This window comes from Poeciliopsis prolifica, unplaced genomic scaffold (genome assembly GCF_027474105.1).
Source record: "Poeciliopsis prolifica strain line A6 unplaced genomic scaffold, Auburn_PproV2 SCAFFOLD009, whole genome shotgun sequence".
Taxonomy (NCBI): Eukaryota; Metazoa; Chordata; class Actinopteri; order Cyprinodontiformes; family Poeciliidae; genus Poeciliopsis; species Poeciliopsis prolifica.
Genome location: NW_026562384.1, coordinates 14,051,335 through 14,075,321, shown reverse-complemented (window position 1 = coordinate 14,075,321; position 23,987 = coordinate 14,051,335). Strand labels below are relative to the sequence as shown.

At 37.9% G+C, this 23,987-nt stretch overlaps 1 protein-coding gene across 3 annotated transcripts; it reads left to right on the top strand.

The window, feature by feature from the left end:
* The first annotated feature begins 148 nt into the window (after positions 1 to 148).
* shtn3 (shootin 3) lies at positions 149 to 23,671 on the top strand. 3 transcript variants are annotated; one of them, XM_055034562.1, is made up of 17 exons: positions 149 to 382; positions 4,251 to 4,311; positions 12,644 to 12,738; positions 12,985 to 13,156; positions 13,601 to 13,698; positions 13,804 to 13,885; positions 14,186 to 14,280; positions 14,669 to 14,815; positions 15,476 to 15,629; positions 16,195 to 16,363; positions 16,547 to 16,611; positions 16,866 to 16,969; positions 18,107 to 18,121; positions 18,375 to 18,434; positions 18,642 to 18,777; positions 19,328 to 19,604; positions 20,417 to 23,671. In XM_055034562.1, exons 1-17 carry the CDS (start codon positions 311 to 313, stop codon positions 20,520 to 20,522), a joined length of 1,908 nt encoding a protein of 635 aa, XP_054890537.1. In that variant the 5' UTR covers positions 149 to 310; the 3' UTR covers positions 20,523 to 23,671. The 3 variants fall into 3 exon arrangements, with proteins under 3 accessions (XP_054890537.1, XP_054890536.1, XP_054890538.1); XM_055034561.1 differs by having other exon boundaries at positions 18,639 to 18,777; XM_055034563.1 differs by lacking the exon at positions 18,107 to 18,121 and having other exon boundaries at positions 18,639 to 18,777.
* Positions 23,672 to 23,987: the final 316 nt, after the last annotated feature.

The following is a 23,987-nucleotide window of genomic DNA, read 5'->3' as shown; positions in this document are numbered from 1 at the left end:
TGGAGGCGACCATGTAGCATAAATGACTAGATATTATTGGGAATGATCTCCATACACATGCGCACATTTGACTGGACTCCACCGCTGGATGGAAGGGGAGGGGCAGATGATGCTGTCAGTGAAAGGAGGAGGGAGAGGAGAGCAACCATCAGGACCAAAGAGCTGCGCTCTATCCCATGTGTCTGGAAGAAAGAAAATCAGCCAAACACAACGGCATTATGAGCTGCTTCTAGAGTAAATCTTTTATTAAGGTCACCCTAAAGTTAAACGTGCGCCAGTTGGATTATTTTCAGCCTTTTTTCTGGAAATAATGCTTCCCTGCTCATCATCCGCGCAGGCGGAGGGATGCGAAGAGGACAGCGAAACACACATGGAAACAGAGGTAAACCGATAAAACATACTAACAACCCCACCTTCTTCTCGTGTAAGTCGTTTCCACTGCAGATGAAGCGTACCAGAGTGTTGAAAAACAACACTTATTTTACTCTCCGTCTCCAATGGGACATTTTGCCGGCTGGCTGCATGCGCCGGCCGGCATCGACATGAAAGAGCCAGACCCCTCCCTGGATCAGTCGCCCCGCACTCGCCATTTTCACGCAAATGAGGAATTACTTGTTAAATGTGCTCCACCGTTCATCTTTTGAGCCTCTCTCTCAAAAAGCAGGTGCTGAGTATAGAGAAACTGTCAGGCATTTTTCCGGGCTGTAATGTCTGATTTGCAATTTTAAGGTGAGATAATAAATGGCCTCTGGTTTAAATTGTTATTTGTAGCTATATTTTAAATATATATATATATTCATACAGGATATGTGGGGGAACCAGGAAACTATAGATATAACCCCTTTTCTTCTTCTTCTTCTTCTTCTTCTTCTTCTTCTTATTATTATTATTATTATTATTATTATTATTATTCATAATGATAATATTGATACACTGAGTTATTTCACATTTTATGTGACAATAACTAAATGTGTTTTATTTGTATTTTATGGTCCAGACCAATCCAAAGTAGTGAATAATTGTGAAGTTAAGGCTTTGCTCAACAACCTTTGACTGCAATACACCAAGAGTTTTGGGATACATATATTTTTACATTAATCAAACAAACTCACTCTCAGATTGTATGAAGAGTGTTTCTGAGCTTTGACTGGGCCATCCCAAGGTATCTTTGCCTGGTTTGTTTTATTCCAAGATTCCAAATTTAATTTAGGACTGCCCTGTGTTTAGCTCCGTTTATCCTCTTATAAGTTCTGACCAACATCATTGTTCCTATACAAGAAAGGTATCCCCACAGCATGACTCTTTAACCACCATATGACACCTTGGTGCGTTCAGGGTGATGTGTGGTGTTAGCACACCACACAAAAGCTTCAATTTTAATCTCCCCTAACCAGAGTGCCTTTTTCTACATGTTTGTTGTCCTCTACACAGCATGACACAGATCTTTAAACAGGTCAAATGATGGTTTTCATTCAACAATGCTTGTCTATTTGTTACTTTTCCATAATGACCAGCTTTGTGGAGTGAATGACTAATAGTTTCCCTGTCTGCAGATTATCTCATGTGGAGTGTAAACATCTTGCATTTCCTCAGGTGTTGCAAAAGAATATCGGGGTGCTGATATTCTATTGGTTACCTTGACAGCATCAGTGTCTTTCTGTGTTTCAGTGAACCTGCTACTCTTGTTGGGCTCCTTGGAGAAATCTAAGATGACAGTTTGTGAGAAAGCAGGTAGAAGTGGGACAAATCTGGGCCAATAGTTTCCTGCAGCTGGAGCAGTGAAAAGGAGCAGAATGAAGGTTTTATCCAGGGAGATCAGCCTGGTTTTGTTGCAGTTTTGTGCTTCCACATACTGAAATGTGAACCACTTGTAAGCTACGTTTTTGCCTAAATTAGCTTAAAAGCATTTTATTTGACAAATAATCTCAGTGGGTGTGTGTGTGCTTCTGTATCTTTTGTCTGTTAATTCTGTTAAACCTCACTTGCAAGCAATGATAATATTTAGTCAGATTAACGGGCTAAAAAACTATTTGCTACAAAATCTTGACTGTTTTGTCCTGTATAATGTTCATTTTATTCACTGGTCTCCAGCAGTGGGAGGCCAATATAAACTATTAATAGTTTATAGATTTTTTATTTTTAGTTCAGTTTAGTTCAAACTGGTTTTAAGCTTTTGATCTAAACTTTAACATTGGTTAGGATTTTAGATGGTGACATTGACCCCTGTGTCGTCTGATGTTTTGGAAACCATGTTGCTTTTTTCTCTTCTCCTCTTTGGTTCCTTTTAAAAGCTTGTAGACATTCAGTGATCTCTGGAGGTCTTTTGAAACCATAGGGACAGTTTTGTTTGCCTGCACTATTGTTGTTTTTGCTGCACGAGAGGTCACTGAATTCTTTACGAGTTCCAATTACCATTTCAAATGAAGCGAGTGGATGTCAGAGCAGCTTTGCGGAAACTCCTCCTTCGACTCTGGTCAGTAAAAGTTCAGCTTCGTCTGTCGTACAAAGAAAAAGAGACTTATATGAATTCTGGGGAGCCACAAAAAGGATGACACTCAGTTCTGAGCAATGATAGTCAACAATTTTAGGACTGATGACTGTCTTACTTATAACATGTAGTAATTGAAAACTAATTTATTTAGAAGAATTGAAAACTGATTTTTTTACAGACTGGATTTATCCAACTCCAGCCATGACTGAATAACAACACCACTTCCATCATCTGGAAGTGTCAATATAAGCTGAACTTTAAAAAGGAAAAAAAGCTAAATATTTTTAATTAACAGATTAAAGTATAATTCAGCTGTTGTTCTATTCTACACTCCTGAAAATTTACCATTTTTTTCACTCAAGTTTTAAATTTCCGACCTCCAGATATCTCCACAGCCGTCCACTCTATATATGGAACAGGAAACAATTCAAACCTCAGATACCCGAGGAAGTGAGAACAAGCAGCAAATGCCTCTCTTTGTTGTGTCTTTGTAGGGCAGCTGTTCACATTATTATCTGTCACTTTCTTGCAGCTTGCTCAGTATCACTAAACACACTGCACTGAATCAATGCACTGTTTACTGTATAATTACTTGACCTCCAAGTGGCACTGCAGGCTCAGCAGATAGAGAACAACATCAGAACAATTAAGCTTGAGTAGAAAAACAGATCACTTTAACACAATCTGTGCACACTTTAGTGAAGTTGCACAAATGTAGCACAGTTGCACTTTTACTCAATATTACATTTTTTTAGATGTACTAGCACAGAGGGGTTTATGATAGATTCTATTACTGAAAGGCTGCAATTCAACCGTCTATCATTTGCCTGCCACTGCCGTGCTTTATAGTTGATATGGAATAAGTTTATAGGATCGTCTCTCACCTTATGGTGGAAGAAATTATTGTTTACAATGTTGCTTCAGATCATTGAAGTTTGTTGACATTTGCTTCTACTCTTCACTTTCAAGGTCTCAGCACAGTTTCTCCCACAACCCTTCTTATCGACAAATACTTGTTGAGTCTCCTTCTGACCATTTTATCATTAGCCTCAACATTAATCATGCTAGTTATTCTGAACAAGTTGAAATGCAGCTCTTTTTTGTGAGCGTTTCAAATCTGACGTTGGGTTGAATTTGCTTAGATGTCCACGCTTTGGAAGATTAGAATCTGTGTGACGTATCTTTCACAATAAAACTGGTTTAAGTTTGAGTCAATGCCTGTAAGGGTCTCAAGTTCTGTTATGCAGCTGAAAAAAGCCCAAATCGCAGCCTTTGTGGCATCAGGCTTTACATTTGATAGGGGGTATTTGTGCTGATATGCTGTGTTTCCTCCAAACATAGTTCTGTACACTATGGTCAAACATTTCTCCTTTGTTTTGTTCACAAGAAGTCCTTATTGATCTGCAACCTTATTTGTGCTTCAGACATTTATTTTTAGAGATGAAAAATGAATACCTGAAGCACCCTTTCAAACTATCTGTTGAAATCTGCTGTATGTTTTTTCCTCTGTTTATTCTTCTCAGTTTTTTCAGAAAAAAATTGCTATTGTTGATGTGCGTCATATTTTGATAACCTGGCGATTGCTAAAAAATATTTACAATATCGCATTTTGAGATTTTTCCATGATGACCATTATGTGTGAAGAGCTTAAATTGCTTAGTGTGTCTGTGTAACTCTATCTGGCACTAGTGGTGACCTGTGTGGTCTGTGCTTTTGTGAAACACAATCTAACGGTCTGACCTGCTGTCTGCTCCCGCAGTGCAACAGACTGACTGAGGAGAGGGACGAGGCGCAGAGGCAGCTCAAACATATCAAACGAGGTGAGTCCTACTTCCTCCCGCCTTATCCGACATCTCCATCATCACAGAGACACAACCAAAGCAAGCTGAGATTTGAAATAATTAGTTCATGAAAAAAAGAGTTGGCTCATTTCAACTTCTTGTAATTTTTTTTTTCTCGCTGTCTTTTATGAGATGTATGAGATACTGCTAGATTTTATTTATTTTACCACATTGTGCAATCCTTAAATATTTCTCTGTGAAATCAAAGGTTGCCTGTTTGGACAAGAAACAAGATTCATCACAAGGCTTCTGAATTTAATTGCTTTTTGGATGTGTTGATACAGACTTATAATTAGAGTTGAAATGGGGAACTATTGGGTTTTGTCTTTTTGTGAATGTGAATATTTTTGCATGATGCCACTAGAGAGAACCACAAAAAATACGCTTCATATTCCAGGAGAATAAAAGAATCCAAAAACAACTTAAGGTTCTATGAAGAACCCAGAAAATGTCCTTTAAAGTTCTGGCATGTTATAGATGTAAGTTTCAGGAAAGCTGTAAAATCTAAAAGCTTTTCTAAATTTGACATTGAAATGTATGTGCATGTACTATAGCAGGTCCAGAAATCATCCTGGATGTTCCAGCACAGTAACCTGTAGGTTCAAGGAAAATAATTTTCAATTTCCAGGAACATAGTGAGCATGTTCTTGGAAAGCCACTCACAAGCCACGAGGAAATAACTCTGAACTGCTGGAACCCCCCTTTTCAGATACTAAGTAGAAGCTAAACTCCTATAATTATTTTAAATGTTGAAGGTTGCTAACCTTTTAATGCATCCATTGAAAAAAAAAAGAACACTGGAGATACGCCATTCTGCTCATCTTTCTCCTCCCTTCACACATTTCCACCTCTGTTGGCATGACATCACTGACACCTTGTTCGCTTAATGGGTGTGTTTAAGGGGGAGGAAAGGGCAGGACTTCTCCATTTCTATGGTAACTGAGAGGTAACTTAGCCAACAGCATCAGAGCATCCAAGTTTGCAGGAGTTTAACCTTTAAATCCAGACAGTCAAGAACTGGAGCTTCACTCCATCAGCTATGACTATTTACAGAGGTAAGAGAGATTTTGATATTATCTCCTCTTAACAAACTAAGAACAAAGATCTCAATTGGGCTGCATTCATTGCAGGAAATAAAACAATCTGATAGCTGCTGATAAAGATGTGAACAGAATACTTAATTATGCAGACCAAAATTCAGGCTTTTAAAATTGACGAGCTTCAAAAAAACAAAAAGTTTAAAGAGAAATCTTTAAATTTCTGCTTATTTGCATTTTGATGGCTTAATTCTCTCATATTAAGATGATAGGTGTCATTAGTTCGGGTGAGTCCATGCGACTGAGTGAGACGTTACCTTTGAAAAGGTAACCGGAGAACCCAGCGGTCTCCATCTGGAGGTGCAGCTCAGTGTTCTGTTTCATCTGCTTTTATGAAACATCTCCTCTTAAATTGATCAGAAGATTGGGTTACCCACTAAACCTGCCACATTTTCCTTCTATCATGAGAGCATTTTTGTTCTATAATGACCGAGAAGCTACTCAATAATCAGACTAAGAAAACATGGTGAATAGAAATGTATTGTCTGTCTTGAAATCAACTATTAGACATCCCTTTAGTGAATTTATATTCATAAATTAAAGCAAATTTAAAACAAAAATAAACACTGTCAAAGTTATGTTCCACCACTGTAGAAGTGCGGTACAGACACCATTACTTAACTGTAATGCATACATTTTCACAGTTAAATGATAAATGCTTTTTGTATATTAACAAGGAAAATGTCCTTTAAGGTTGAGGTAATTGCTGCAGCTAACCAAATAGCAAGATATTTTGGATGAACAGAAAGATTTTCAGGTTACATGAATTTAGTGAAAATTTCTGGTTGATTGTGCTGATCGTCTAGTACTGTCTTACAGTCCTGGCAGGAGGTCGACTCTGCTTATTTTCTGTCCTTTTGAAGATTTAAGTTGTAGGATAACAAATAAATGTATGAATTCAAAAGAAATATGAGCAGCACAGAAATATAACCAGATGACACTATTCTTCAGGGGAGTATTAGATGAAACAGCTCTGTGAAATTTTGTTTCTTTACTTCTTTTTGTCAGAGTAGAATGATTAGTGAGCATCTTCTCCAATGTGGATGAAGGTCACTATAGGACATGTAAAACAGACCACAGTAGCTTTGTTCCCTGGGGATGGTGTAGAGTTACAAACATACCAAGGATGTATCACTTATTACTCTTTTTGACTGTGAAAATCTGGAGAGCTGGGAAAAGTCTTAAGGTGTGACTGAAACTCTCATTCTTCAATGTCAAAACTTGGTCAGCAGCTGCAGAACTGGGTCTAATATGCTCAGTGTAGCCAGCAGAAATGCTGATCCCCCTCTCCATTGCGAGTCTCGTCACTCTGTGCGCTCAGTCTCTCATTCATTCACTCATTTATTCATTCACTGCCCTGCCCCCAGAGGGAACAGCGCTTGCTCTTGTCATGTTATTCTCATGAATTATTGAAACCTTCTGACATGAATTATTGAGCAGCAAGAGATGTGGAAGGATTAGTGTTAGTTGTTGTCACTCCTCCCCATCCTCTCTACCTGATACTTTAACTCTGATGGCCTTTTTAAAAGGTTTTAATGAGAATTGGCCACCAGTCAGCGTCTTCAGGTCAGACTTGTTTGAAACTTAACTGTGAGACTGATGAGTTGAATACCTGATTATGTAGATAATAAACTTTAAAACTAATATGCCATGCTGAACAGGGAGCTTCTTGTCAGCAGTGACCAACTTCTGCGGACGATGAACAAGGCAACAAATGTTTCTTCACACTTGCGGGAACTTATCTATCATTACAAACAAATGAATTGTTTTTTTATTCTAAAAATAAATGTGAAAAGTTAATTTCATTGAGTTTCTTTGTTGTTTTAACCTTTGTATCCTATTAAGCAGAAGTAAGAACAAAAATTGTACTCAAATAAGAGTAGCACTACTTCAAAATATTTTCTCAATTAAAACTAACAAGTAGCTATCCAAGAAATGAGTTAATAGTATATATATATATATATATATATATATATATATATATATATATATTTGTTTAAAAGCCTACTGTAGTAGCAGTGGAGTCATAACTGCTGATGTAATGTTTAAAAAATAATTTAATCAGACTGACAAAATATGAAGTTATGAGGTACTTTAAATGCTAAATAAATAAATAACACAATGACCAAAATCTGATTCGAGCAGGAGAAACATGTTTTTAAACATTTTTTTCAATAAAAAACACATATGAAATTCTTGTGCATACTTACAGCCAGTGTTTACTGTAAAGTACAGTAAAGTAAAGTAAATGTAACTAGTTACAAACCACCTCTACTTACAGCCTAATGTATGTTTTGTAGAAATTGGCTGTTGTCCTAAATGGAAGATCTTCTCTCCATCTCTGCCTTTCTGTGACGTGTTCAACCCACACGCCTAAAGCAGAGTGGAATTACAGTGCATCTGAATGAATATGAACAAATATGCTGAAGGATTAAATAAGTTCAGCCCCAGCTCGTCCAACCCTGAAGCATTAAACTTTGAATGAAGCATTAAAGAATGACCCAATAGCCTTGCCTGATCTCATTCCCTCCCTCGCTGTCCTTAGGAGAACTCTGGCTCAGACATGTCCTTTAATATTATTAAAACTTAATGTTTTAGTAAAAATCTCTTTTTAGGTTTTTCTTTTTTTGTTTGTTTTGTTTTTTGTTGGTTGGGGAGAGGGGGGCTAGGTTCTACTCGTTCTGATTATTTTACTTGTCTAGTGAATTCTACAAATAGAAAAGTTAAACTTTAATCCATCTTCTAAAATAACATTATGTCTCTAAGATCCGAGCAACCATTGTTGTAAAATAAAAGGGGCTGATTTGATCCCTAATACCTCATTTCTGTGCAGATTGAAATTAAAGCATCTGTCTGTGCTTTGGATATCGGATCAATATAAACCAGTGGTATCCTACAGAGAGCCTGCTCCATAAAATCATCTCACTGCTTGCAATCACATTAAAACCAGCGCTCCCTCTCCTGTATGTTCATTTTGCTCCCAGGCTACATCATCTGGTGGAAAAGCATTAGTCATGTTCACCTGAGTAGCATGTAAGATCCAGTCTCAGGGGAGCATAATGGGCTCAGGCCTCGGGCCTTCACTGACACAGATCCAGGTTTATTGTGGCTTTAGTCCCATTGGCTTTTTTTATTACTGCTCAGCATGAGAGCAAACCAGGAGGTCCAAGCCATGAAATCCCATAACTGACATCTCTTGCTTCTGCTGCCTTTTGAGTCTCCGAAATGAAATAAATCTTTTAAATATGACAGACTGGTGTTACTCTTCATGAATTTTAGCTTTGAATTTTTCCAAGTGCCTTACAGAAGAACTTACAGAGAACAGAGACATCTCTGACATTTCTTCAAGACTTTTTGGGTTTTATACCCTCAAGCATATTTTTGTTGATTGGACATTGAAAAGGCAACATCACCTTTCATGGAAACAAAATGATTTGTGGTTGGAAAGTTGAAGGTTAAAAGAAGTCCACAAAATAACATCAATTGCACTGTGAAAGTGATTAAAAAGTGTTAGATTTTCATTTTCTTTGCTCAGGCTATATTTGAACCTTTGGTCAAAAGGTTGAATTGAGAAATTAATTAGGGTATTTTGGATTGGAAATTGTTGCCATACTAGTATACAAATAATGAAAGGATGATGGGGTCTTCTGCATGACAGTAAGACCAAAAAACACCCAATAGAATGAACTAAAGCTAATATGAATTGAGAAAGCTCCCATAACCTTGAAGATCTGAAGTCAGTTTCTGTGGAAGAATCAAAAACACATTTGAGCAATATATGTAGCTTGTTTCTACAAGCAGTAGGTGACTTCCAGAGAAACTGTGATACTGATCTGTACATAAAAGCCCAGTTTCTACAATAACATGACAGTGTATAATAACAGACTCCTTGAGAGTGGACTGACCATAGTATTTCAGGCGGAAGATAATTTTGTTGTCTGTTTGAAACCTGACGGTGCGTTCAGAGGCAGGAGGGCTTCACTTACAGCCTCCTAACAACCAGTCAGGAAAACAAAGGACCAGCAGCCGGTCATTACTGGTTGAGCTGATGTCAGTGATGCTTAGAGTCGATGATCACAAGTGTTACTCATGGCTTAATCATGGTGAATGTTGAAATTTGGTTTAAGGGTTAGAAACACAGGTCTGTTTTTCTTAACTAATGGTGACTAGCCTTCAGATCTGACAGAGCATGAAAGTGGGCTGAACTATTATGTGACATTTTGGGTCAATTATTAGAATACTAAACTTGGAGAAACTATGCAATTCCTGTCTTAGTGCTACATGGAAACAACAGATAAATGTTACAAACCAGATACGACATAATATGTCATCACATCAGAATATTTTTTTTCTTCATTTTGTTTTCCAGTTTTATATATTTTATTTCCATAAAGTCAACTTATGTACATTTTAACAGCTGAACCCTTCTTTTGTTCTTATTAACATCTCTTAAAATACACTTAAAACTTATTTCACCCTGCTTGTTTTCTTCTCTTCACAGTTTTTAGTTTATTGCAAACACATACAGAATTACAGCTAACTTTAACCAATACATACAGGATCCAATTGTCATGTTTATTTATCGAATTTTTAAGTGATTTTCTATGCTCTGCTCATAGTTTACAGAAAGAAAATGTTGTTTTGCAAATCCATACCTGACGCCTTGCTCACAGTTCTTTTCGTTGGATCGGAAATTACAATACAATACGTTGCGCAATTAGACAAAAACCAAACACTTTCAATCAAATCATAGGTAACTAAACATATTTGTGATATTTGAGTATTTTATTATTAATAATGATTATAATTCATCACTATACCTAACTAGCAAAAAAAAACAATCAGCTAAATTATAGTTGGGTGCATGGGCACAGATTTGACTGCAAAGTATAAAGGGGCAGACCTGTAGGAAATGTTGGTGTGATGTGCTGAAGGGGTGAACTGATCTGGCGTTTGGGGGAAATTGTACTGTTACTTATTAATCTCCAAAAAAGCTATGGAAATCAGCTTGGAAAATTTCTGGCATATGCAGTAACAGAGTTTAAGGAAATCCCGTCCTATGTCCAGTCCAGAAGCATTCTCAAAATTTTAGAGGACTGAACTGGCATTTTGAGACCTTTTACATCAAACTTATATAAGGTTTATTACCACAGACTTTTTATCTTTTGACCAGGGGAAATATTCAGATTCTACAATTTTACCTTCATTTGCAGAATTAAAAATGTTGCCTTTTTGTTACTTTTACCCAGTATGTCTCCCACTGCTGAACAACCTCCATTTTATGTTATCCCCACCAAATCTACACCAAAACACAAATTCACTCACATAATATTTAAATCAAGAGTGTATTAACCTGTAATACCTCCTCAACGAAACACTGTGGAAAAATATTCACGTGCTGATTGTACTCACTTTGTGTTTCTGCTATCCATGGCTAAAGAATGTTTTGTTTTTCATTCAGTCAGAGTTTTTCCTTCCAGCTGATTCTTTTAAAAGATTTTCATCCCATTAAATGAAACTGGTTTCATTTCCTCAAAGTCTTGTCCTTCTCTTTTGCTGCTCCCATTTTCTGCTTATAGTTGATTCATACAGCATTGGACTCTCGACTAAACGATTTTCATGACTAAAAGACTAATTCAAAAATGTATCTTGTTTACATTCACATTTATAATTGGATTATAAACACATTATAAACACATTTGATCATCAGTCTCTGCCTGTTTGAGTCAACATAAATCTAAAGACACTCTCGTTTTGCAAGTGTTAAAACCACAATTTATCAGAAGTGATGGCCTTTCTTTTATCTTATCAAACACTTTTGCTCTTTGGGTGCTTTCACAACCATTGTCACCATGAATCATGTGACTGGAACATTTTGGGGGAGGCAGATAACAAGTCATGGATGACAAAGATCTCGATGATCCGCAGATTCCAGTGGGTGGGTCACAGAACTACAGCGACTCTGAAGATGTGCCCCCAACAAAGGTTTCTAATCCAGAAACTCCCCATCAGTCACTCAGGAGTGAAGAACTTTCTCAAACACACTGGAGATCTATGAAAGAGAAATCCACATGCTTTCTGTTTGAAGTTAGTGATGGATTCCAACTTTATGGTCATAAAGGAAGACAAAGGTACGGTGACACAAAGCTCAGGATTTTAGAAAGATTTAAAGCAAAACAGTCTATTTGCTAACTGGAATATTTATTCGGGGACTACTGTTGTTTTAACCTGGATTTCCTCCATATTTAGGTCTTTCTAAAATAACTGAGCAGCAAATCTCTAAAGATGAACTGGTTTTCAGTACCAAGTTGAAAGCCAGTCTTCTATCCACATTAGATTCTTCTCTCCATAAAGATTCTTGCTTTTTATTTTAGACCAATTTTCTACTTCTCAAATGTCGCCGACAGAACTGTGTGCAATAATTACTTCTTCTCAAACCCAAACACTCACTACTCGTTGGACCTACTTACTTCTTGGAACTGCATTTGCAATGGGGTTTTCATTGATCATTTTCAATATTTATTTGATTTTTTTTTATGTTTCATAATCTTTGCTGTTTTTTACATGTACACATGCATTTCTTGAAATCATTAAGTGCTTTTTTATTGTGCTTGACTTTTTAATCTGTAAGGCTTTGGGAAAATAAAAAAACTGATTCGTTCATGAGTATGAAAACATAAGAAGCAACAGACAACATGGCAATGTGTGACTGTCATAATGTGTTGGTCTAAAGAGGTTTCAATAAAAAGTTATCTGCAGAACCTATTTAAAAATTTATTCACATGGATCTTTGATGAGCTGACGTTAAAACCTATTTGGAGCCCAAGAAAGGCATATGAGCACAGATCTGTGAAACCAAAACCATCAAATTAAATCTGTTGATTTTTATCAATAAACTTAAAAGTCTTCTAAAGATCAGAATGGGAATTCTGGGAATTACCTTTTCCACAATGAAACTCTTCCTTTAGCTAAACTAAAGAGGTGGGAACGGATCTTTTACGACAGAAAGAAAGTTTATAATGTCCAGTTCAAACAAGTTCATTAAGTTTTGTGTTATATTTAGACATCAAACTTCTTTAAGCCTGAATGAACATAGGTCAGAGCAAGGAGGCTCAACAAATCATAAATATCCTGTTAATGATATCATTGGATGCTTTGTGCTGCGGCAGTGGACATCTACATTACAGAGTCTGTGTCTGTGTGTTATTAACTAGTTTCTCAGATGGTGATTGAAGAGGTGGGTGTTCTGCAGACTCAGCTCGAGATTGAGAAGTCTTGCCGAGAGAATGCAGAGGCCCTGGCCACCAAGGTTTGTCTCACACCTTAACACTTAGTAATCAATGCAAGATAATCAGCGTTGTCAGGTGCCGTAGGCCAGCGAATGGGGCAAACAGTTGAGTAAGGATGACGCTGCAGAGACGTTCTCATTATATAATTTTTGGGTTAACATGAAAGCCACTGGATTTATTTAGGTGAAATAAAAACTAAATGGTTGAACCATGATGCAGCTGAATTTAGTTACTTGCTGTCAATCCCTGTTATTTTTGATTTGCAGCTAAATTGTGAGAACAGAAAATTGAAGTACCTGAGCCTATCGTCTCGGCCATGTTTGGATGAACTGCTGCCAAGCATCTCTGACTGCATTGCCCTCGAAGCTGACGGAGACTCTGCAGATTCAGTGGGAAACAGTCCTGACACCTTCTCTCAGTGCCAGCAACAGGTTAAAGGTAACACCAAACTGTATATTTTTATCCAAAATGGCCTAACATTGTGTGTCTCACCAAAGCCTCCCATCCTTGATATATTCATTTTCAGAATATCACATTCTCTAAACTCCCTTATCTTTCTATTTCTCTTTAATTCACCTAATGAAGTAATGATTTTATTTATTATAAGGAAAAGCCTATCTAAATGAACTTGGATCTATTTGAAAAAGTAATCACTCCAAGAGCACATCACTAACTCATCCAGAAAGTCACAAAGTAAACCAGAAAAATATCTAGTTGTTGATTTATTTTGTTTTGATCAACCATTGCAAAGATGCAAGATACTGGATCAAAATATCTACACAGATATAAAAACTCATTGTCACTCATTGCCACATTAGGGGGGCTATTTCATTTAATAAATAAATAACACATTTTACAAACTGCAAAATGTTGTTCCACCAGAGTTGAGAGAGACCGTAAATGTTCTACTGGAGGAGAAGAAAGGTTTTGTCTGTCAGATTCACGAACAGCAGAGACAGATAGAAGAGTTGACCACACAGGTGAGATCAGGTGTATGCACTCACCCTCCTCTTATTAAATGTTTTGACTCCTCTTTTTTTCTTTAAGTGATGCTGAATTTGTGGCGTTTTGTTTTCTCTCACCAGTCTGAGAAAAATCAAGAGGAGATGAAACAGCTTCGTGAAACAGTCGAGCAACAAAGCAAAACAATCAAGAGATTTAACAGAGGTAAGTCACATTTGAAGGAACTTCTGAATTTACAAGCAACTTAAATAGATAATAGATCATAGATAACCTATATGGACCATAAATAGATAAGTTTTAAGTCAGCAACACAGTTTTCAGCTCTTTATGTCTTGAGACAGATCACAAATTTATAACAAAAAACTTCAACTTGAAAAATCAATATCCCATATTTTTGAGAACATATCAAATGTTAAATTTGATATTATTGGTATGTTTGTGACTTAACACCATATAATTGGTATGTTTGTGACTTAACACCATATAATCTGTATGTTTCTACAGTCTCTATGATGGCAGCTCAGGAGTATGAAGGGATGAAGGAGCAGCTTGATTTGGAGCAGAACCTCAGAGTCAAAGCTGAGACGTACGCACACGAGGTAAAGAAGGAGGTTATAGAAATACTGGATTAAAACTGTAGGAAACTTTTTTAGACATTTAACAGAAGCGGTGGAAACACAATAGCTGTAGCTATTCCCTCATTCTACTGTATTGCATAATTTTTGAGACCAACCTAATAACTTGCCTGTATAATCTGAGTGATGAGTAGCCAAATGTTGCAGCTGTGATCCGTATTGCCATGTTGGAATTTGATGTGTGATAATAACCTTAAAAAGGTCCTATGTCAAGTGTTTCATATAAACTTTGAACATAATTGACAAATGAAGATGATGTGTTGAAAGCAAAAGGGCTAATGCACATTTCCTCTTTTCTTTCTCGTAATTATCTTTTTTTCCGGTCTCTGCGTCCTCCTGATTTTTTTTTCAGATGCTTGTTAAGCAGAAGGAGGCCAACAGGCAGAGCATGCTGCTGCTGCAGAGTGCTGAGCCCAGCGTTCAGCTGCTGAAAGCTCTGGAAGACATCGCCTCTATCACTAAAACCCTGGAGGAGGAGCGTCTGCAGCATCAGCAGAAGGTAAATCCAGAAGCCTCTTTATTTCCTGCATCCTTACTCTTAATGTCAGGCGAGGATAGGATTTGTTGATCTTCATGACATTTTTGCCGCTGCAACGAGTGCAAACCTAAAGCTCTCAATGAATCAGGCAGATATTCACATTTCAAGACTGAAAAAGGAAATGAAAATGACAAAAAGTGTGTAAAATTTTCCTGCAGCAAAGGAGTTGTAGAAGAGCAGTACTAAGCCTCTTACTTAAATCAGAAGCACCACGTGCAACAGGTCAGACAATGCAAGGTTGCTACTGAAACAACGTCAGCAGGGCTACCTCATGCCACGCCGAGAACTGAAGTCAAATATTGTAAAACATTCTAACTGAAGTTATTGAAGTAAATACAAATTTAAATGACATTTTAAGTTGTGGAGATGCACCTGAATCCATTTGACTTTTTATGTGTGCTTTGTTGAGAATTTGATTGACTCACTAAACACAAAATGAAAAGAAAATACAGTAGATTGCTACATACAATTTGTTTGATCTATGCAATAAAATCAGCCTTACCAACACGCACCAATCTAAATAATCAGTGCTGCATGATGCTGAAAACCTAAAGGCTAAAAAGCAGACCTCTTTTAACCCTGCTCTGCATCTGTCTGACTTATCAACTTGTGGGGGTGTAGGTGCAGAGTCTGGAGGCCCAACTTCAGGAAAGCTGTGTGAAGAAACAGCTGCAAGATCTTCAGAGACAGCTGGAGCTCCTGGAGGTGGAGAAGAAGGAGGTGGAGGGACGTGTGCAACAGACAGAGAAGAAGAATGAGGAGCTTGAGAAAAGAGGTGGGTGGAAGGGGGATAAGGCCATTTGTGGGCTAAAAAAAGAGCAGACAGAATAGTTCTGTAATTAAAATCTGCATAGCAACATAAACTACTGTTTCTTGATTAGCTGAAAAACAAGTGAAAAATCCTTTTTCTAAAAAGGAAAATAATAAGAATTTACAAGAAAGTTAAAGATAATCTTATCATTTAAAATGATAAGATTATCAGCTGTAAGGTTATGAATCTGTTTATGGAAAACAAAATAAAGTGATGCAGTTGTGCATTTATGTAACAATTGTTGATTTCACTGACGCTGACGCACATTTTTGACCCCTGAGCTGCATGAGAAGCAGTTCAGTGTTCCTGAGGTCACACAGGACCCAAACCTGACAGCTGAATTCAGATAATAATAAATATTACATAATAAATCAAAAATACAATCTTCCTTTTATGGGTTGCATGATTTCCAGTGTTAATGTGTTCATTAATTAGCTCTAACCGTCTCCTTGACATATCTGTGGTACATATTAGTTGTTTGGTGGTGATAGTGACTGAGGTTTTGGTTCGATCCGTCGTCTCTTCACAGTCCATGAGCTCCAGGAGGCCCAGAAAAAGATTACAGACAGCACCAGCCTCCCTCCCCCAGAACCTGGGGTAGCACCGCCTCCCGCACCTCCTCCACAGCCGCCTCCACCCCCTCCTCCCCCACCTCCTCCTCCACCACCTCCACCTCCATCCAGATGCAACCCCCTCAGGTGAGACTTGTCAACAAACAGCAGTTACTTAGAAGTATCACAGTGGGGGGTTTTGTGATGCAGCAGCACATTTTATTTCCTGCGTTTAAACTTTAAACATAAAAAACTGGTAGAAAATATTCATAAGCAGGTCAGATAACGAGTGAGCAGTTCTTGCTTCTAATGAGATTTTCTGTTTCTTAGTTCTCTGATCGCCATTATGAGGAAGTCATCCAAAGGCTCCAAAGCAAAAGTAGAGCCAACTCCAGGTGAGAATCTATTTATAGTTTCCATTCACCAGCCAGTCGGACAGCACCTTATTCCTTTGTTTCATGATCAGGTTAGTGAAAGATCACTTATTTAATCAGTAGATTTTTTGGAATTGTTACTGTTTCTGTAATGTCATGCAATCGGTCTTATGGGTTTCCAATTTGTACATTTGGGTATTCCCTCCATGTTTCCTAATTATTTCTGTCTGGTTGTCATATAAATAAGTCATAATCTTCTCTCTCTGTGTCGGCAGCTGCTGAAGGCGTGGACGATGTCAAGGTGAAGGCAGTGAATGAGATGATGGAGCGAATCAAACACGGGGTCGTCCTGCGACCTGTCAAAAGTCAGGACAGTAAGGTGAGAATATAATCTTATATTTAATCTAAGACAACTACAGAGTTGGATAAAAGAAAATAAATTTTCTATTTCTTTGGCCCTATTGTGACCTGGTAGTGACATGTGTCCTGGTGGATTCAGATAAATGGCAGGACCAGATCTGTTATTCACATCTGTTTTAGGTGCCCAGATCTCAGTTACCTGCTATAGATGCAAACAAACACAGAAACATTAAATCACTGAAGCCAAATTATTATTTTCTATGGAACTGAGGTCAGGACTCTGTGATGACCCCTCCAGACTCTGACTTGTTGTCATTAAGCCAGTAAAATTTAAATAATTTGATGACTTGATGCAGCTCCCCTCCAAACTTCCATTGCTCACATTGTGCTTCTAAATCAGTAAAAATGAGGAGCTCTGCTGAAGAGCTTGTATTGTAATGGAACTGACAGAGGGCATTTTACAACACAATTACTGCAGCAGGAGGCCTACAATCAGCTCAGAAATAATCACACTGCAGAAATAATCTGCAGTGTGAGAAAACCCAACCATACCTCATCCTGTAATGTATTGTGATAATTCAATTCAAGCTGTGATTTCTGTTTTACATTAAGATCTTTTGAACAAGTTTTGAAAAATGTCTGACAACATTTTTTTAGAAGAATCCATAAGCTATTGCTTTGAAATTGCCCAGCCACTGTCTGTGCTGTCTGTTACTTAAACAGATAACGCTGCTGGTTGAGAAGGGTCACACCAGGTCAGTGGGTGGTCCTTCAAAATGGATTACATCACTAAACTAAAGCAGATAGGTCAGGGTGGTCTGGGATAAAAAGCGTCTCTGATGCTGCCAGGACATGATCAGATTGTTAGCACTAGGTGTGAATGAGCTCTTTGTCTTCTCTCAATATGCCACTATTGTTTCCTATTTTGTATTTTTTCTTCCGGGTGTCGCTTGTATTCTCCTGCTGTTGAAGCTTTTATTATGCTAATAAAGTCACAAATATCAAGCAGGGAAACCCAGATTGCTGTTTCTGTCCTCTTCTGTCCTGGTTCTCATCTTGTTATAAAGACCAGGATGTCTCATGATTCTCTTAGGACTCTGACTGTTCTCTGTCTCTTCTCTTTCCTTTCTGCTTTCACGTTTTTGTGCTACACAAGCGAATAGCAGTGAAAGTGAGTATATTGATGTTTGCATCAATCAGGACAGTCAGATCATTCCTCCCTGCAGTCGCTCTAACCCAGCAACCTAAAAGGCTCTGCTAACTCTGCTTAAATTACATTAAATGGAACATTTTGCAGCATGTCAAAGCTTTTTAATCAATAAAACACACAAAAAGTATTTTCCTCAGAAATTGTTTCCTTGAGATGATACTCTAATAATATGAAAAGTATAACATCACAAACTCTTGTTTTTTTTCCCCTGCAGCCTTCACCCTGTGAGGAGAAGCAGCAGGAAAGCGCCATGGACGAACTAAAATGCATCCTGGTAAAAGACATATTATACCAAGTGCTTTTTACCAACTGTTCAAGTTTTGGTTTCAGATTTGAATATTTTATTTGTTTTTCAGTTTATGTAGAGTTTATGTTCACTTTAGTCTGACCGACGAGGTAGAGACATAGATGATAGATGCACTTTCATCTGAGTGAATACGCTGTCCGTTAATGCTGCGACATTTCCGTTCTGCTGAAGGAGACGGTGAAGAGGAGTCCCAGCCGAGGCTCCCAAGAGTCCGGACCGTCGGGACCATCACCACCGGTGAAGAAGGACAGCGAGCTGGAGGTTATCCTGAGGCGCCGGCGCAACAAGGCTGGAGAGGCCGGATCAGGAGGTGAACCCGTCCATCCCGCCAGAAGCCCAACCTTATGCTTCATTCACACGGCAGGACTATTTAGTAGTGGAATGACCAATTAATAATGTGGTCATTCACTCTACTACGTAAATCCAACATTAGTCGAGCTTCTGCGTGAACATTTTACGTCACCAAAGCACCTTACATGTGCAGAAAAATAACATATCACACTGCAATGCATTGTTTACAGAAATAATGAGTGACATGACAATTCAGACTTTAAATTCTTTAAAAATGACCGGATTCTTAACCGATTTAGTACCTTTAGTGCAAGTGGCACAGATTGGATTTGTTATTATTACTATGTTGATGTTTTTTGCCTGTGTGTGAAAGGATCAGAAGTCAGGAGTTCATACTGCTGTGAAAGAGTCGGATACCATTTCCATTTGGCTGCTGTGTGAATGTAACCTTACATACCCATCAACTTCTGTTCAATATTGAATAGCAAAGACGCCCTAGCTTCTGTCCTTTAGGCAGAGATCCATCTGTGTTTGTTTCTCCATGAATCTTATATCCTTTCCACCTCCAGATGAACGTGAGGGCCAGATGAGCCACGTCTCGTCTTCTGACAGCTTGAATGGAAGACGCACCAGCAGCGATTCAGGCAAAGATTCAGAGGGAGCGAGCAGCCTGAGCGCCCCCTCTGAGGCAGCAGGAGTCATCCGGGTCAGTCCAGACAGAAGGGGCTCCGGCCCGGGGCCCGCGGTGGCCCCAAGGAAGCGCTCTGACCTGGAGAGGAGATCCTGCAGCTCTCTGTCTGAAAAGGAAATGTCAGAGTCTCCGGTCAGCAACGGCTGCATCAGCAGGTGAAGCATCTCAGCTTCATGTAATATGAGGAACAGATGATCGGTTAGTTTTAAATATGAAGAGCCTTGAGTTGTCACATGCTAACTAATCAGTTTTATTCAGCCACCACCATCAGTACAGGAACCAGTGAACTGTTGTTGGGGTTTGTCTTTAGTAACAATACACATCTATGCTGTGATGTTTTTCTATTATTCTTGACACAGTCATTTAAGATCAGTCAGATTTGAGGATTAGCATCTGTGAGCATCAATTTCTAATTTTTTCCACCAATTCTTAATCTGATTTGGGTCTTGATTTGACTAGAGCATTTGAAGTAATAAGCTTTAAGATTTAAATTAAGGCTCACTGAAGCCTTGAATGTTTGTATATTTTGACTCCCAGATGTGTCTTTGACAACCGTCCAGATGTGCATTTATCTTGTTCCCTCTTCCCGTCATTCCTGAGCAGCTTTCCTGTCCCTGCTAGAGCTAAGCACAAGCATGATAGTTCCTCTACCATGTTTAAAACTACAAATTGGACTTCCTGTGTTTTCTTTTTACCAATGGCTTCTCTCCATAAGGACAAGGATGCTAGCGTGTTGTCTCATCAAAAGCTTATTGAGGAGAGTTGTAGATTGCTTCAGTTCTCTTATTGTTCTCTCTTCTCTGATTATTGCTTCTTTTTTCTAACCTATTTATTAATTAAGTGACTTCTAAAGGGACACTGCTTTCGTTTTAGTCATATTCCTCAATCTCAATTGATATGACTACTTTTGAAAGTAGTTTCGAATACTAAATCAAATAATGGCGTCTCTTCTTTCTCTGCACCACAGCACCGATGAGGAAAATCAGATAAAGTCGAATGGAGTTGACCACGAGGAGCCCAGCGATGGCGACCAAAACGAGCATGTAAACATTGGTGCTGACGCCGACTGCTGAGATGAACTCTAGCGGGTTTCATTCTGTGAACAGAGAGAAATCAGAGCGATGAAACACATTTGCCTTTTTACAATTATGGTATCAAATGCGCATTGAAAATGTTGTTTGTTAGTTGTTGGGATTGTTTGTTTTTTTTTCATATTTACACTAACCACATACAAAAATAGGCAACTAACTAATAAAAACAAGACACAGCTAGTTCAGTCAGATGTTTTAGCTCCCAAGTTTCCATAAACTGTTCTAAAATAGAGATTCATAACAAAGTCCAGGTTAAAATGCTGAAGAAAGAAACCTAACTAACAAAGATGAATTCTTGATTTACCTGGAATCAGTAAGAAGTAGAGGATTATTTGTTCAGCTGCTGGTGCAGTCAGTGAAGGATTCTCGGCAGATGCTAACAATCTGTCGATCAGGTTTTCTGAACCTGATTGATTTGAGCCAGAAAAAGCTGCAGCCTTATGAAACAAAGTCACCTTTTATTACCTGCAAAAATCTCAATTGTAGCTTCTATTTTATCTCTTTTTGACAAAAGATGCTCTCAGATAAACTTTCTGTCATCAGAAAAAATGCACCATGTCATTAGATTTTTCTTCACCTTGTCTGCAGTGCAATGCAGTTTAGCCACTTTCTGCAGCTGACGTAGACGTGACACCTGTGGTAGTGGATTAAAGTATCAATTAATCCAATTAATAATTTGAACTTAGTTTTTTTTTTTTTGCCGCTACATATTTGTTTAGAGAGTTTAGCTGCTTTTATGCAATAAAAGTGTTTAATTCTTACTGCGGTGTAGGAACTTACTGGAGTTCATTTTTTAGGATGCTTAATATCAGCTTTATGCCCATATCCAATGTACAGATAAATACCTACAAAGGTTGACTGATATAGGTACTGATAAAGATATACTTCCCTTCACAACTATTGGCACCCCTGACAAAGATATGTAAAAAGCCTTAAAATATATTCAGCTTTTATCTCTGGAGCAACATCTCATACAGAAAAGTAAAGAAATTAAAAACTACTACATAATTTGAGTTAAATTATTCAGGGAGCGGGAAAGATATCAGGTATATAAAAGAAGCTTTTTTGGTGAAATCAGCAATTCCACATTTACTATGTAAAATGAGTAAAACTCAAGACTTTGTTTTTATAGTTTACTTTTTATATGATCTGGTTTTTCTAAAAATGTTCGTAAATAATCCATACACTTCCGTTTCCTGAGATTTAAATATTCCCCTTGGCTACCGTTCAAGATGGAAAAGAACAAAAACAAAAAACATGGCATCAAGTTTTCATATGTTGGAAAATTCTTAGAATAAAATACTGTAGCTCCTATCTAAGCTGACCTTCATCATCTCTAAGAGCAATAATTAGAAAGGATAGTCAGGGTTGGAGAACTACAACAAGAATAATCATTAAGTGCTATCTGCAAGCCAAGTAGTTGTTTGTGAGTGAAAAAAAATAAAAAAAACTTTACAGAATTTAGCTGTAAAATTCTGTAAAGCGACAAATTCACACCAACATACCAGATGGAGTTGGTGTGAAGCAAGGATGGACATGGGAAAAATCACCGTTCAGTAAACGTGAGAATCACAAGATCTGTTATTCTGTGAGCCTGTTTCTCTTCTAACGTTCCTGCAGACCTTGCAAGGCATCATTGGGTCTGTCCGCATAATATAAAGTTTGTCAGCACATAAATGGTTTGGCTGAGACATGACCAAACTTTTTTCCATGGTTATCTCAACCCCCAGAGCTAAATCTTATGAATCTGGGAGATATTAAAGAAAGGAAAACCTTAGAGAGGACGCAAGACAATCTGGAGAACTTGTCTCTAGACCATTGAATGGTCAAAGATCCCTCTCTCCTTAGGCTCAAAACTTCACAAGATTTTTTGTTTTGCAAAGATCAGAAGGAAATTGTACAACATATTAACAGGTGTGCCAATAATTGTGCTACTGGTGATTAAAATATATATATTTTTTATGTTTTTTTTTTTTTCCTGTATTGGCAAAGAGGTTTGAAGAGTTCTCTTTTAATTTAAGCAAACGTCAGCTTCTGACAAAAGCTTTGTAACACATAAGTTGAGTAAATGTACATTTTTAGTCAAGCTGCCTTCAGTTGTGTGACCCTTTAAGTGTGCACCCCGACTGTTGTATCAATCCTGAAGTTCTTTTATTAATCTGAACTTGCTCCTGAGCGCAAACTCCCAGGAATATGTTTTCACAACCAGGGTTCCTCTCTTCCACTTTTGCTGCTTCAGTTTCAGCTCCAGCGTGTCGACTATCAGCCTGACGGGTTAGAGAAGTTTGTAAAATGGAGACATAAAACTGAATCTGATTGACATACATCAGTAGGAGTAGATGTAGCACATTGAACAGGAACGTTCTCAGGATCCAAAGGACAGATCTTCACCAAGTCTAGGGAGCCAATGTTGAAGAAAACCAATGGAAAGCCATGTTTTCTGGCTAAATGTGGAGTAGAAGTGCTTTGGAGGAATAAGGTGCTTTTGTATTTTTCTCTACCTCTCCATTGACACCTGCCTCTACACTGAAACATTCTAAAAACATCAATTTGTAGCATGACAACTTGTGAGATGCTGTCGTAGTTCCTCCACTGGAGATCAGACGTCTTCCTGCACTAAATCAGCACTGAGCCCTGTGATGCACATATTGTTACGCTTATTGTGCATTCCTTGACTTTTCTTTTCTACTGTACATTTACAGCTTTTCTGAACACCTTTATGCAAACTACGTGAGGCACCTTTGTATGACGCTTTCACACACCTTGTTGTTCTTTCTTAACTCACAAACTCACATATTAAAGTGCATCTTGTTCTGTTCGTTTGGTGTATTTTACTCATGCAGAGGACCAGAACTGTATGGTTCTACTGCATATATAGAGTTGGATTTTCTGTGCAGTGAGGCCTTGCACAAAACCTCCACATAGCAGAAAAATACAACCTGCAGCTGGGTAACATGTTGCATCCTCTAAATAACTGCATTTAATAACAATGTGGCTACCTAAAGGGATTTCCTGTATGCCATTGAGTAGGGATTGTGTACTATTGGAAATGTAAACTGAGTGTTAAAGGTTTTTTAACTTCATGGATTTTCATTTTAGAATCACTTGAAATAAAATGCAATTTAAAGAAATGAGCTATTTGGGTTTTTTTTTAAAGAAATTGGCACCAGTCACAGACAGTTTTTGGACTTTCATCTTTTGGTCACTAGAGGACACTGTAAATTCACAGTGATTTTATCTGAAAGAATGTTTTACTGCAGCAAATTTACAATCAGACGATTAAAAGTCAGGTAATTGAACACTTTTTTTCAACATAAAAAATTAAAAGCAATAATATTTGCACATTGCAACTTAAATTCTCCATGTGCAGTTCTGGAAAAAATAAAGAGCCCACTGCACTGAACCCCATTGCAAACTTCATGGTTATTCCACCAAAATATTGATTTC

Excerpts from the sequence above, each read along its gene's own strand:
- shtn3 (XM_055034561.1), top strand. The coding sequence starts at position 311 with ATGCTTCCCTGCTCATCATCCGCGCAGGCGGAGGGATGCGAAGAGGAC. Across the intron at positions 16,364-16,546 it reads TCCAGATGCAACCCCCTCAG|TTCTCTGATCGCCATTATGA; the intron begins GTGAGACTTGTC and ends TCTGTTTCTTAG. Across the intron at positions 16,612-16,865 it reads AAAAGTAGAGCCAACTCCAG|CTGCTGAAGGCGTGGACGAT; the intron begins GTGAGAATCTAT and ends CTGTGTCGGCAG.